Consider the following 16,119-nt stretch of genomic DNA (forward strand, 5'->3'; position numbering starts at 1 on the left):
AAATGTTGATAATAGCCTATTAATAATATGAGATTTGAAATAAATTTAAAAAATAATTACGTTTAAATGTAATGTTTGAATAGGCTACTGAAATAAACATATAGTTTAACTTAAAATATGTTAGCTGCTGGTCCTTAACTGGTTTAACTTTACTGTTTTTATTCATTCACCATTCAAAAGCACTCCCTTTAAATGGTCGCTGCACTAATAAGCGGATAGGGTACAATTTATTTTAGACTTCAAAATACACTGACAAATAGGCTAGAAAGGAGTTAAAAAAATTATATAAAACTGCATATTTCGGTCAGATTAAATTGCCATGCTCGACACTATACGGTTATTTTATCTCAAAAATATTGAAACATCAGGCGGAAAGTAATCGCGCACCCCCGCGGCGCAGTGAGGTGGTACGGTCCTTCCCATCTGTTCAGCTCCGCGAGGCTCTGATTGAAACAGATTGAAGCGCTCCGCGGGTCGCGATGGCAACTGTCCGAACTGGACGGCGACAGCAACTTTTATCATACTGGTAACAACACGGAGTCGTTATAAGTCGGTTTAGAAACTACTTTCTGATGTGAGAAACAAACTCTATACACTTTCTTCAGTCCGAAAATGTCACAGGGATGTACAGTTTCTGTGGAAGAGATCCAGTCTTGGTGGGAAGTCCCCGCCATAGCCCACTTCTGCTCGCTGTTCAGGACAGCGTTCAACCTCCCAGACTTTGAAATAGAGGTAAATACCCGCTGTTGTTCCTCAAAGTTACACAAGTGAGTTTTATTGCGGAAATGAAAAGTTGTTTGTGTCAGCTTTTTGGTCTAAGTGGTGTGCCGAGCGCATAACTAGCAACCTGGTTAACCAGCTTAGCCCTGCTCTGTGAACTTCTCCCTCGATAGCGTTACCAAGGTGATCCTGTTAGGTAACGTTAGCTAGCCACAGCTCGTTAGCACGGCTAAACTCCAGCTTTAATTGTCTGCTGTTGGTTCTCAAAGCTGTAAAAACGCCACAAGAGACGTCATGATAGAGTTAAACGTGCGCAGGTGTACGGTATCATTACGTGGTTGTCGTCTGTCCCAGGGTGTTCGTGCGGTAACTGTGTGTAACTTTAGCCAGAGGGGCTCCAGTAACACAACCATGTGCCACTCGTTTGTTTTCATTTGGCCGGAGCCTCATGTTTATGTTGAGCAGCGACCTTTAGTTCAGGTCAGTCAAACAAAACTGCTCAAATAAACTGGCACGAAACGTAACCACGTGTCCTATTTTGTGGATTGTAAAGTTATTAATGCGACTTTAAAGTTGTTATTGGAGTGAAAAGTCACACACTTTACCTTGTTAGGTTGTCCCGTGTGCGGAGTGGACCCTGGTACTGTGTTTTTGTTTCACCTTTCTGTCATTAAAAGTTAAGTTCATTGCGTGAGGTTGGAGTTTATTGTCTTGCAGCCATCTGGCCGGGGTAGCCATAGGGACGCAGATGCTCTGTAGGCATTGTTTGCTCGCCCAAGTCCTGTTTTGTTGCGAGAATCGATGATTTCAGTGCTTGTTTCCATCATCTTAGCGCTATAGCAAGCTATAAGAGACGAATATAAGCATAGTATCTTCGTTTAGCCTTAGAATACATTGAATTTATCACACCACGATCACATAATTCAACTTTATCACTCGGGTTGGCCCCCCCTTGTTCCGTTAAATATATTCCATTTTCCCAAAACAGATTATTCCAGCATGAATCTTTTAGATTATTGTGTCTGGATGGCTGGAATTGTTTGAGCTATCGAGGAAAGGTTGCACTTTAGAGAAATTGGTAAGGTCAACATCACGCATCAACAGTCCCCATCACTCATTCATCCCCACCCCCTTCTGCGGAGAAACACACGCAGGCATCGCTTTGTTATTAAACGAGGTGCAGGGCAGATGGGGGGGGGGGGGGGGGGGGGGGGGGGGGGGTCGCATTGCGCCTAGTTTACATGAAAGTTGAGCTTATTGTGTTGTTGAATTCCCCCTGAATTAAGGTTTATATTACCCAGGTAATGGTGTAGTTTAAGATACTAATTATGTGTTCAGTTGCAAATGACTGATAGGCTTTAACTTAACAAATGCTCTTGTGTTAGAGTCTTTCAGTGACTCTCTGCTACTATCCAATACAAATATAATATATTCGACTTTAAACGCATGACAAAGCAGATCACATGTACGGATACACCCCCTCAGCTGGGTTTCCAGGAAATATTGAGATGGATGTAGTTGTCTTATTCTTTGACATCTCAATCAGACATGCAAGTGATCAAGGTCACACACTTCCTCTGGTTCTTGGTGTAATGATCTACCACTGCAGTTACAGGATGGTTTGATTGTCAATGGCTATAGAAGATTACTTCTTTAGGTCTTTGATTGAACTGATTATCACTGTACTTGCATGTCAGATGATTCTGAATTTCATCAGGTTGAGATACTCTGATCCTACGTAGCATTATGATTGAATAATTCTCTGATGTGGTGGGAATGCTATTGAGGATTTATAATGCATGAGATGGCAATTCTGTTGGGGCGAGCAAAGAAAACTAACGACACAAAACTAACAAATCATTGAGTCAACAGATGTTAAATGTTTGATTCCAAAACATAGATTCGGTAACATTTAAGCTATTAATTTGCAGTTCTTGACAAATTCTTAATAGATATTTTTAATCAAAAGATCACAAACGAACGCACATGTGGTCGGACTGAACAAACTGTGATTACCGTCTCCCCAGTGTTTAGTAAAGAACACTATTTTGTCATCTTCCCCTTCTTCTTCACCTACATCACTTCCTGGTTTTCTCCTTTCCTTTCCCTTGATTGGTTATTGGTTGCATTCTAGCACTCACTTCTATTGACCTACAAAAGGGGCGGCAGGACTGCGCAGATGGTTGAAATATCTCGTGTGTTTTTGTTATCCCCTGTTTTTGAACCTTTGATTTGAAGTTGAAGAAATAAACCTTGTAAACCATAACTGAAGTTTACTGGCTGGATTCATAGATCCGGACCCGATGCCCATGCATATTGATAGTCACCCAATAAATTTGAACCCTTCCTAACAATGGTTTTCTTTCTCTTGTTTCCTCTGTCTGTGTTCCTGCTTTGAACAGAGCACATGGTTTTCTTGGGTAGAAGTTAGTAGTGTACAAATCCAGCACCTCTAATGCTGTTATATATTATGTTCTGGGCAAGAGGAAAACTAAATCTACTTAAGTAGCTGTGTTTATATGGAGAGTCTTCTTCTGCTAATAGTTTTACAAGAGCTAAAGCAGAGTTAACATGCCTCATGAGTGCAGCTTGATCCGTCATCTGTCATTTTGATGCTCCTCTTATTACTCGTTAGTCCTATGCTTGGTTAGCTTAGATGTTAAAATATTTTTAAGTGGTGATGTTAAGTTGTTTTGGGTTCAGTAAAACCACAAGTTCAAGGTTCACAACTTTGTTCTTGTTTTGGTCTTTTTCCTCTCATCATTTCAGGGGAGCAGATCACTACTCAGCCTGGTAACAAATGTGCTGGAAGTTTAAAGTGAACACTTTATTTCTGCGTCCTTTTATACTTTGTCATTACACAGGATTATGTACCGGTGTTAGTGCCAGAACGTTATAAAATAAAGATAATTCAGACCAATTTCTTCCTACTCTCTGTCATCTGATCTACAGATAAGGTTGTATAAGTTTATTTTAGTGATCCATAGTATTAAAAGAACAGAAGCTTTACAGAAACTACAGATCGAGAGAGAGAGATTTAAATTGCCCTATAGTGGGTGCCTAGGACTTAATTTAATTGTTGTGGAATGGAAATGGGTATTGATATCGACTTTAATCTATAAAGTAGATACCAGGAAGACTCTGGAAATATCACTTCACTTGATGTATGACGACATTTACATATCACCTGAGGTTGACAAAACTTTATATTTCCCTTTTTTAACCCATAGTTACCTTTAGCGAGAGAGAGTGGTCAGTTCGGCAAATACTGACGTTTCCTGAGTCATTTTGGCATCTTGGAATGATGAAAATGTGTTTGTGCCATTTAAACAGTGTGCAGGAGTTTGCTTGAGATTTTAGTTCATGGTAAGCAATAAATTAGAGGTGCCAGGGGCCTAGCGATTGGTTATGCGCCTAATGCTCAGAGGCTGAAGTCTTTGAGGTGGGTGGCATGGGTTCAAGTCAGACCTGTGGCTCCTTTCCAGCATCATTCCCCACTCTCTCGCTGTCCTGTCTCTCAAATAAAGACGTTAAGAGCCCAAAAATATCTTAAAAACAAATAGATGAATAACCCAATATTTGTGCTTAGTACCTGCATTTCTGTTGCTGCGTTATCGAAACGGACGTAGATATAATTAAATTTTTGATAGTATCGTGTCAATTAAAAAAATCTGCTATCATGACACAACCCTAGTCAGTAAAGTTTAGTGTCAGGCTTTTCACACCTTTATTTTTAGAGACAGGACAGTGGATATAATCAGTAATCGGGGAGAGAGAGAGAGTGGGGAATGACATGCAGAATCCACAGGACGGATTCAAACCTGGGCCGCCCACTTGGAGAACTATAGCCTCCGTACATGAGGCGCACTAACCACAGGGCTCCCCTATTCCCCTATATGATGCTTTTGATGCATTGTGTGAGGCACTTGGAATTGCCTTGTTGCTGAAATGTGCTGTAGGAATGAACTTACCTCCTGTTCTAGTCTAGTTCTTTACCAACTTCATGCACTCTGTTAATGAAAAACAGTAATCAGTAATGGATTGTTCCAGAAGCTGGACATTTGGATCAGACATGTTTACTTTCTGAGGACTGTTTGTCACTGAAATAAAAGGAAACCGGTCATGTCGACATGTTTGTTTTGCTTAATGCCACATACCGGCAACAAGACGAGCTGGTCTGGGCACTGTCATGGCCTGACTATCATCTGCTTTTGCCTTTTTCTTGACTTGTAAGTTAGGGTTGATTAAAATAGATGAGCCCCTATTTGTAAACCTTAATCAATCTGACAGCTGACAAAGTCTTTCAAGTTTTGGTTAATTGTCTTTTTTTCTTCTAAGGGATGCTTCTGGCGGTGCTTGGGTAAGAGGAACGGTTGGATAATATCACTCAGCTCCAGTTGCACTTGCGTCTCTGGACACATAGGTTGAATTACTCAAGAATCAGAGGTTGAAAAGGGGGCAGGAAGTGGCTGTCATTTGTCATGACAGAGTAGGGGGCGTCGAGTGGTTTCACCGTGTCTTGAGCTCAAGTGTCAACATTAGCTGACATACTATCAGTCCTTCCTTGTGGATGTAGAGTCTTGTATTCGCTGCTGTCGTCTTTGTTCTGTCACTCTTTGCCACTGTATAAAAGACAATACGTCAAAAAATGGGGCTGTGGAGTTGTATCTTCTTGGATTGCAGAACATAATTCTGCAATCAAAGAGGGTGTGCAGGAGTTTGCTTGCTATTTATGGTAATAAAAAATATCACCCAATACCCATTATTCAAAAGAAAGTCTATTTTTGTTGCCATGGTATCTAAACAGTTATGGTAGGATGTTGTTGTTTTTTTACTAGTATTTTATTAAATATTTAAAATTATGTTATCTTGACAACCCAACCTTAGGGTGCACTCACACTAGGCCCAGTGGCCCGTACACTGCTGAAGCACGAAGCACTCTGGGATTTCATAATAATGGAATACTCTCGACGATTCATGCCTGTGCTTGTGCTCGTGCATGAGCAATTGTACCGTACCGAAGCACACCTCTTCCAACCCTGCCAGGGCCAAAGAAGTGTACTGTGCTCGAGCACGTAATGGAGCATGCACAATGGTCAAATGAACTGGACTTTGAGGGTGAAGTGTGCTTGGGCAGGTGGTTTGCATTGTCACCTAATAGCCAGAAGGGTTCCGGTACAAATCTAGGTCGGTCACATAGGGCACGGTGCACCTGGGTGTTCCCGGTGAGTGCATGCATCAAAAACCTGCTCATTAGGTTAATTGGTGTCTGAGAAAAGCTTGTAGGTGTGGATGTGAGTGTGTGACTGGTGGTTTGTCACTATATTTAAGCCCTGTGATTGACTGGTGACAAGTCCAGTAGTGTAGCCCGCTTCACGCCCAACAACAGCTGTGATTGGCTCCAGCCCCCCATGACCTCGAACAAGAAGTGATGTAGATAATGAATGGATGCATAGAAAGATTTTGATACCTTGAGTTGAGTATGGGCAAATACAGGGTGCACTTCCGCTACCAGTGCAATAAAAGTAGTTGAAAACGAGTTTGCCTTTGACTAACATTTGCTTTCTGCTGGCACCACACTGAATTATTTTTTGTCACATGAGAATTTACTTAGAATCAGTTTATTCAAATCAGTTGTACAACTCAGCAATCTGGTCTATATTTGGCTGAAGCTTACAGTGGGTGGGTGGGTGCTCAAATATGACAACCTTTTCTTTTTTAAACATAAAGGAGACTGCTGACACTGAAATGTTTGTAGTTTGTGAAACTTTTTCAAGAATGGATATTGACAAACCAAGTGGATCAGTTAGATAGTTACTGTTGTGGGTCTGGTGGGGCAGCTCTTTTCTTTCATGGTGCTGCTCAGTGATAATGGAGGCTCCCCACAATCTCGTTGGCTAGCCTTACAAAACAGCCCCTTGCACATTGTTCCTTGGCTGATACACTTCACTGTCCCTGGTTTCCACTTTCCTCTGTGTGTGTGTGTGTGTGTGTGTGTGTGTGTGTTAAGATGACAGAAAGGAGTGGGTGAGATGGAGAGGAAACAAAGAATGAGTGGGAGGAAGGGGAAAGAAGGGAAGTGGAGAAAAGAGAGACGGAGAGCAAGGAAGCACAAAAGCGTGAAAGAGTGGGAGAGTGATCTGCAGGAAACAAGCAGAGGGTCAACATGCCTGTCCTCTTTGAGCGGCTTCTTGTCTTTACAGCGTATGCTTGATTTCTTGGCTGTGTATCTGTGAAATGATGCTTGAAATCCCAAAGCCAACAGACGCTGCAGGCCTCTGTCGCTGGATCCTCAGACATAGACCTTCATGCCAAGGACCTCTGTCCCTGTCACCTTCACTCTCCATGCTCTGCTGGCAGCCTGTCTTGGCAATCTATCAAGCATTTTTTTCCATGTGTCTTCATCAGCCGCCTGTCATCATCCCTGTTGGGACTTGACTTTGCTCTGCTTTGAAGATGTTTGTTATTAATGTTGTTTGTCCAGTTATTAGCTGAGTGAAATGGGAAATTTCATTGCTTAAAATTGGACTTATGATTTGTATTTTACTTCTTCTTTAGAAAATAATGAAAATAGCTCTTAGAAGTTTTCAATGAGCATCTCGTGATGCGACAGGTTCAAAGCAGGATTTTTTAAAAACACATATAATTAGTTGATTCTATAGAGTGAAAATAGTACAAAAACAATTTACACAGTCCAGGGCTAGCCAGGCCAGTATTAAAGCCAAGAAATTAATAAATACACACATGAAAAGTTTAACTTTTACTTCTAACATGAACTAAAAGGGTTGTTATTGTTCTTTCTGGACAATAACGAATATGGCCAACATAAATATCTTTCTGTCGGTGGTTGTGTCTGAAATCACTAACTCATTCTCTACTCCTGATATTAGGAGCCCTCCTTAGAGACTATATAGAGCTCAACAGTGACCGCCCACTTCTTCTGTGGCTCTTGTTCCGGAAGTACATTTTCTGATTCAAATCCTTCAAAGACATTTCACAAAATCCTTATATCAAGAGATTGATACCTGGAACCAAGACAACCAGCTTCGGCTTTTGATTCGGTGCCAAGCGCCATCAAAAATCTGAGAAAAAGGCAAAGGTACAAGTCTGTGTAGTGTGTACACGTAGAAGTTGTAGTTTGTGTTGTTGAATTTATAAATTACAGTCACTGCAGCATAACAAGGTTATTAGTACATTTCGTGTTATTTACCCCCCCAGTTGTGGGTACTGTAGTTCTTTTCCCCGATATCACGAATAAACAATGTTTTTCTCAAGACGAGGTTGATATCATATGAACTTGTGTCTCCCACAGGAGCATAGACCATCCTTTCGCACACAGATAGCTCGTGGTAAGGACCTTGGATAGTTCTAACATTATGGCTAATCATTGCTGTCACACTAAAACATGCAACTAAATGCCAACCAAGTTTCAATATATCCACAAAACAATAAAATATTATAAATAAATATAACATTTTTACTTTATAATGAAACACATTTTTGCACCAAACTTATTTATCTGTGCACAGACGATGGCCTCGTGTCTGTCACTACATAAAGAAAAACTAACGTTTCTCAAATGAGATTTTAAGCAAACATCCTCATGCTTCTACTCAAAGAACGATTACAAATGGTTGAAATTGTTCATGTTCAGGGAGTAAGCATTGCCATTGTTAGCATCTGATGCTAGCCTTAGCTCTTAACTAAAATCCCCCACATGTATGTCCAACAGAAGTATCATGGGTTGACCTTGAATTTTCAAGTCATGGACCATCTGCCTTTCTTTTACAGCAGGTCTGGTTTCATTCATGACCGAGAAGGTTTCAAGTATAAAGTAAAGGCTGCACCCCTGTTGTGAGAAGAGAGTTATCTGCTATTCCCATGATGTCCATCTTTGAGCAAATTCCAACCATAGAGTGTTTCAGTGTGTTCAATTAAGTCCCGAAGGATTTCATCTTAGTAGGGCACTACTGTAACAAAAACCCAACAGATAGGGCTTTCACACTTTCATTAAACCCTTGGAAAACTGCATGGGGATGCATGTGTAAACACAGAGAGGCAGAATTTTTACTCTGACTCTGCACAATTAAACGTCTGCATTACGTTTTTATATAGAGGCAAATCCTCGCATTGTAGCATCGTATAGCGGACACTGTTGCTTTGTCTGCCACTTCCTCGTCATTCTTCTACGTCATGCTTTTGCCTCAGGAGACCCCCCCCGCCCTCCTTCCTGTCTGACAGGGATAGTGTCCTGCTGTGAGGTGCATTTGAGAACGACCAGATCGGGAGGATTTCAGGGGCAGTCCTCCTAAAATTGTCTAGAAATGTTCAGGAGTGCATCTGTAAAAATGTCAAAAACGTTCATGGCCCCTTTTCCTTTTTCTAAACCCTTCTAAACCTTTTACAAATGTATGCTGATCTTATTCTGACAACACACAGATGATCTGTATGTGAGAATGCAATGTTCAAATCAGACTGGATGTTAAAAAAAAAATCTATTGTACTAACTCCAAGTAACAAGTGATTCAGCCAATGCGTAAAACAGCAAGTTCTGGTGAATTCTCAGACAATAGTTTGACATGTTGATTCAGTAAATGATGTGTCAAAAAGTGAAGTTGCTTGGTTCTCTTTTCTGCCTTCCTGTATAGTGGTGACATGCAAATACATGTTGTCGATGCTAAAAAAAAGTCTTTATTATATACTAGTCCTCCTGTTCTAGATTGCTCCTCTTAGATGCCCCCTCACCTAAACCAGAGAGGGAGTATTTCAAGTGGGTCATAACGTATATGACTATCTCCTTTTCTTTGCTTCATGTCTGAAAGGATAATACGGGACAAGGTGTTGACCTAATTCCATGAACTTTATCCACCGTTCATGTGAGGAAAGAGCGTCTGTTTTTTTTGTATTTTATTAACTTTTTCTTTGAATGGTAGTGTTTATTATAATGAAGTATTTTCTTCTAGGTAAAAGTGACACTGACTATTACAACATCTTGAAGCCCACTGGTAATTTATTCAGAAGAAACGCTAAATAGCAGGGCCAGACATGAAGACTTTATTCTGAATGTAATGTTGTAGATTTGTTAGTCTAGAAAAATAAATATTTATCCCCTTGCCATTGTTGATGAACTTTATTATGAGGATTTCAGGAGTGAAATTGTGAAATACTTGCCCTTCCCTGTATTGGGAACAATAACTCTTTCACACTTGCAGAAAAACTCTTGATCTGTATGTGTGAACGCAAACATGCAAGTTTTTTACTCTGACTTGTCCCCAAGTTTCGGCTGCCAGAACATGAGTATTAGTATTATTGAGCAAATGTGAGAACACAGCAGGATATTATCATTAAACGGCTGCATTATGTTTTATGTTCACCAGTATGTTCTTCTCCTAACAAATCTTTAAGCCTGGCTAACAGGTTATTTCCTGTCTGCTGCTGATTTATTGAGTAACATTTTCAACAATAATGCTGTATAACAACTTTATATTCGGGGGATGCAGAAAACCTGAGTGAAGATTTTGGCTGAGTTGTTCGGGAGTTTTCAGCAAGTGTGAAAGCATGATAAGTGTCAGGGTCGTTTTCACCTTCATCCTTATAGTTTGTTCAAAGAGCTTGTGACTTCAAATACTTAGAAACATCTATTTAAAAACCCAGCTTCATCTACAGCATCTCCCCTTCAGATCCTTTTCTCCATGTTTAACTCTCTCCAAGCCCCATCCTTATTGCCATCCCCTGTCCCACAACCCAATATCCATTAACAGCCCCATCCCCTTCTTGAGCCCCAGCCCCTGGCATCACCATGACTAAACCCCAGATGGTGGGTCTTTTTTTCCCCCTTCCCCCTGAAGGGTGGAGGCTCTCCTCTCTCTGACTGGGTGCTATCTGCTGCTGCTGCAGCCCTTCTGGGGAGGGGGCCTCCTATTTTTGCAAAGCCCCTAGTGTGACTGTAAAAGAAGATTTAGTCCTATTAGATTTGGTAAATAAGCAAGAGCAGACATTGTGTGAACATGTCCTTGTTTCTGTTGTCTGGAGAGAAAATGGATTAATGGTGGGGGGGGGGGGGGATCAAGGCTTAAGAGTTGCTCTATCATGGTCAAACTCTAGACGTACACACTCTTTATTATTACGAATATTTTTGAATAATAAGTGCAACTAAATAGATGTTTACAATCCGGCTTCATTGAAGTTGCTTTGGTATGGGAGTCAAGGATGTTTATGGTGAAGACATGAAAATGATTAAGCAAGTTTAGTCATTTTAATTCTTAATCTTCTCCAAATCCTGTCCTGTCATATCTGTACCATCATCATCGTCAGAGATCAGTGGTTGGTGGCTTGAATCAGTGATGATGTTTACATTCATGCTTGGGCTGCTTCGTCTCCTTTGTCAGTTCCAGGGAGGAGATCGGAGCCCCCCCACACAACAACAATGATCCTTTCTAACCCCAGATCTGCACTGTTCACTCATCCCTCGCATCTCTTTCTTCCCTTCTGTCCCACCCACTGACACATCCCCGGCTCAGCCCTTCTTACAGCCACACAGACATCAACCTCTGACACTTTCTCCTCTTGAGCAAGTTCCATATAAAGCCTTCAAAACTTTTGCTTACTCTGTGACTACCCCTTGATGATCAACACACCTTTTAGCGTATCTTTTTTAATACCCTCCTTTGCATGCACTGTGAGGGGGGGGCTTTTTAAGAGGCTGCTGCCCCTCCCCCAGTTGTGATTGACAAGTGAGAGCAGCAGTACATGCATCAGATGGTTTCACATGGGGAGCATGTGCACAGAGGGGGAGGAACAGGGGAATATATACCAGGGTTTGTTACAGCCAGCGTCATTGTTGCAGCTCCCCATGGTTCCCTCTCTCTGTCTCCAATCTGGGGCAACATCCCTCCAGTGTTGCCCAATGCCCTCTCACTCTGGGCTGCTTGTTGTTTTGATTGAAGCAGAGATAAGTAAAGCGATAGACGGGCAGTGATAACAACTTCACCAAACATGGTCTCATCCTGCGGGAGTCCTGGAAATCGTTCTGTAGTGATTGCTTAATGTGCATGTGTTTGCCTAGAAGCAGTGTTTGTTCTTTGTTAGTGTGTGTTTTCTTCTGTGTGTGATGCAACATCACAGAGAGAGGAGGTAATGCTGCTCTTGTTCCTATAGATATCTTAAATAGTAGGCATGGAGTGTGGCGTGCCAAGGGCAATGGGAGCACAAACATGAAAGTTGGATTATTTTAAGGCATGCTGACTTCAGAGTTGCAGAGAGCTGGCATAAGAGGATGTATAGAAGGGGTGTGGATCTGTGATGCTGCAGAGGAGTGCAGATGGACCCGTACTCTTTGCTAACTAATGATTTGGGGGCTGGAATGAAGATTTCTGGTTGGCACACTGGAGTCATCTCAACCTCAGCATATCTTTTCACACTTATTTTGTCCCATGGTGTCCCATTTAAATTTGTCCAGCCTTAAGTTGAAGGAGTCTAAGTCGGACAAGTTTTATGAGTCTGTTAGATGCAGAGTAAAGCCTCAAACCCCATTCAATAGCTGCTTCTCATCTGTTGCTTGTGCCTTTGTGTAATGAGAGGATGGAGTGACCTAACCTCTGTGCCGGCATGGGAGGTAGGAGCAGAGACGCTACAAGAGACGGGATTGGCAGAGCCAGTGGGGAGAACAGCGCTGCGTGTGTATGTGGAGCTCCCGCAGTTTGTTGTATTTGAATTCACAGAATGGGACACCAATATTACACTGTTGAGGAATAAATATGAAAGCACAGACATGATGACGGCAGAGCTTCACTGTTTTTCAGAATTGCAATTTGAAAAAGTCTTATGACCCCTAACAGCTGAGCCATCTTTCAAGGAAGGTTGTCTTGTTGGTTATGTAGCTGTGTGACGTAGCCTGGCACGTTACTTATGAGACTCTCTCCAGTTTTTAAGTTAAGAAAAATGAATTTAGAATTTTGGTTCAGATGTTTTAAATTGCTTTGCCTGACACTGACCATGAAGCGGCTTTGACAAATATTTAAAATAACTATAGAAGATACAATCATTGTTCTTGATTGCTTTTTTAAAGTTATTTTATGCTTTTATTGAACAGGACGGCTGAAAAGAGTCAAAGGAGTGAGTGGAGGGTGACATGCAGCAAAGGGCCGAGGTCAGATTCGAACCCATGGCCGTTGCCATAAGGACTTTAGCCTCCATACATGTGGTGCGTGACATAACTGTTAGGCTCTCCAGCGCCTGTTGATTTCTTTTTTAAGTCATATCAATTAGTGATGTCTGCGATTAACAGACAAAGAAAATGAAACGTCATCACAGTCGCTAATTTCTGTCATGTTTCATTCAAAAATCCTCATAACACTGAACAGCAGAGAGTGTGTGGATGGCTTCAGGTACAAATATAACAGTTTTGAAAAAACCTTCATTATACAGCGCTTACCTCTAAAATCCATTTATTACCAGTCACTCAATTTCATATCCTAAACAATAGTTGAACTAGTTGATTGAGAAATCTTTGGTTTGTGCCAGCTCTAATGTTTACAGAAAAAGCTTTAGATTGGTTTAATCTGTTCCCATCAGAGCTGCGACCAGGCAACTGTCAGCCTGAATGAAGCTCGTAAGCTATTGCAGTGATGTTCGGACCTTGACTCAGGAGGCAGATTTAAAAGGATTACAACAAACAGGACACATCACTCTGTCATCTCACACCTTTGTTAAATGTGTGGACTGAACAACGAGTCGCGCAACGTACATCTCCCAACATGTTATGAGGCAAATTCAGCACACCATGAACAAAAGGATGTGTCATTAGAGCCGGTTTCCCAACTTCCAGAAGAGCCAGTTGTGTTTGCTGGAAAGCACAACTGAGAAAGAGACAAAGCTGCTTTTGAACTACCTGTTAGGTGTCTTTACAACCAAGCAGCGTCTACAAAGTTTCACTTTCTGTTTGGAAAGCAAAACAGTTCTGTTCTAAGCGTGCAACTTTACCTGTCAAATTTAAATATTTCTTTCTTAAGGCTGCTTTTGTTTCCTGAATAAGAGTTTTTCTTGTGTGTGTGTGTGTGTGTGTGTTTTAACTCTGGGGCCATAAAGTCATCTGCTTCATCCTCAAAGACGCTGGCCAGGGACTTTTTTTTTTATCTATAGGCGCAGCAGGCTGATTTTTAACTGGCCGTTTGTGTGTGTATGTGTAGGCATACAGATGCATGTTTATGTCTCCTGAAGCAGGAAGCTCAATTTTATGCAGGGAAGTTGATGATGTGGTTTCCTCAGTGCTGGCAGTGGAAGCATGCGAGGCGATGGCCTGCTCTGGGTGGCCTCCCATCTCCTGTGCTTAATGATCATCTCCCACATAGCCAGCCTGCTAGGCCAAGGCAACGGCTCCCCATCTGTCTGGAGAGAGCTCGTCTCAGGAAGGATCTGTTCACTGCCCTTTCCCCACCACCTACAGTATCTCCTCCAACACCTAATGCAGCCCAGCCACCTGTCTCACCTGGCCCTGACATTGACGCTGTAATTAAACTAACCTTACAGTTGTGTATGAGCTATTAAGTGCTTGTCTCTGTTCTCTTGTGTAGTGAAGCTCATTTACAACAATCTGCAGCCGTTTTTCCTGTTCCCATATTTTCATGAACAAATGGTGTCCTCGCCTGGAGGCTCTAACTATTTGAATGTGTCAAAATGCTGGTTAAGACAGGTGTGGAGGGCTTTTTACTCTGGCTCGAGCAGAGATGTTGTAAATCATGTGTGGTTATGACGACAAATCAGTCAGTCAACTTGTTGTGATGCATCAGTTAGATGTTTTTATGGGGGCAAGTCCGAGATGTTGATGCTTTCTTCTGATTATCATATGAGTGGTACATCCTGAGGATGCGAGGGCGTTTTCCTGTGGTGTTATGGCTGTGTGTGCATGTTTGTCATGTGGCAGGAGGTGGTTACATGTGGGGGAGGAGGGTGTTGTCAGATGATGGCTCCTGAAGGAACCATGTGTGAGATGAAAGAGGGAGGGGAGTGGGGGAGGAAGAATAAAGAAAGAAGCAAAGGAGAGGAAGAGAGGAGCCTTTACACAACAAACAGGCCTCCCTTCCCCCTCCAGCTAGCCGTGCACTCGTCCTCCAACTGTTGGTGATATAGACCCCGGAGGAGCTGTTAACGGCAGTGGCATGGAAAGTGTCTGCTGTGAGGGAAGCCAGAGGCCAACCCCCTGATACTGAAGGCTCTGTGGATCTGCTACAACCTTCAAGCTGATACAAACGCTTCTGCTCTGCTTATCACAGCCTTGTCTCTCTCTCTTACTCATAGCTTTCATTAGGCACATACAAACATGCATTTAATCTTGGTTTTTCTCTTCAGATACGAATTGTGACACATTATGGAACCCAAAGAGTCTATAGAGAAAATGGCCGGCTTTGCCTTGAAGTTGATTCAGCCTTAACGGCTCCTTTCTTTTAAAATTCCCTTTTCCCCCCTCAGGACTTTTATCACAGCACAGCTATGTTTTTCACAGGCATAGGTTTTGTTGACTCAACTTTAACACGGCATTATTAAACCTCTTTTATACTGCAGATGAGGGAATGGTAGTTTCAAGTTTTAATGAATGCACACTTGTCCTAAACCAAGTTCTATCCGATTGCATTCATTTTTTTTTTTTTTAGATTCATTTTTTGGCTTTTGCTTTTCTTTAGTGAACAGTAAGTAATTGGGAGAGAGAGTTGGGAATGACATGCGGGAAACAAGCCACAGATCAGACTTGAACCACACACAGAGGCTGCACACTGAGGACTGTAGCCTCCGTACATGGGGCAAAATCTAACTGTTTGGTCATCAGCGCCTTGACATCACTTTCTTTTAAAGATTATTTTGCCTGATTTAGACATAATCTAACCAAAGCCTGAAATCCAACCTGGTGTCAAAACTGAGTGTTAACCAATGATAGGGGGAAGTTGTGTTGTCTTGTGCAGGTGGAACAAGTGTCACAGTGTAGGCCTGTAAGATGAGTTTGCCTCAAAAGGAGTAGGGCGGGCTAAGCCATGGCATGAAAAGGACGCACCAAGATGGCAGATGAAGCAACAGTCTGAAGCTATGAAAACATTTTTTGTCTTTAAATTAATGCTAAGTGGCGTTTTTTTAAATTACGTATTCATAGAGTAAATAAAAGACCAGAAAGGAACACACTGGCAAGCAGGAATCAAAATGAAGCAGATTCATTACGTGTAAAAAGATCACACCTATCATATGCTGGTTGCTGGGTATAAACACCATCACCCCTGCCCATGCTTGCGGTGAATTTTCCTCAATATTTCCTGTTGTGTTCACACATTAGCCCACCCCCCACTTCTTGCAGAATGTTTTACCAGGGGGCTTTCGGGAGTGTAAATAAAATGTACAGATAAAGTTGGGGTGTAA

The 16,119-nt window shown here is 41.9% G+C and overlaps 1 protein-coding gene across 2 annotated transcripts in view; it reads left to right on the forward strand.

The window, feature by feature from the left end:
- Positions 1-465: 465 nt before the first annotated feature.
- cecr2 (CECR2 histone acetyl-lysine reader) overlaps positions 466-16,119 on the forward strand; it is a 49,985-nt gene continuing 34,331 nt past the window's right edge. For both annotated transcript variants that reach the window (XM_029278438.2, XM_020639784.3), the window contains exon 1: positions 466-732. In XM_029278438.2, the coding sequence (XP_029134271.2) occupies positions 613-732 (120 nt within the window). In that variant the 5' untranslated portion in view covers positions 466-612. The remainder of the gene's footprint in view (positions 733-16,119) is intronic.

The sequence above is a fragment of the Labrus bergylta genome, chromosome 7, assembly GCF_963930695.1.
Source record: "Labrus bergylta chromosome 7, fLabBer1.1, whole genome shotgun sequence".
In the NCBI taxonomy this organism is placed as follows: domain Eukaryota; kingdom Metazoa; phylum Chordata; class Actinopteri; order Labriformes; family Labridae; genus Labrus; species Labrus bergylta.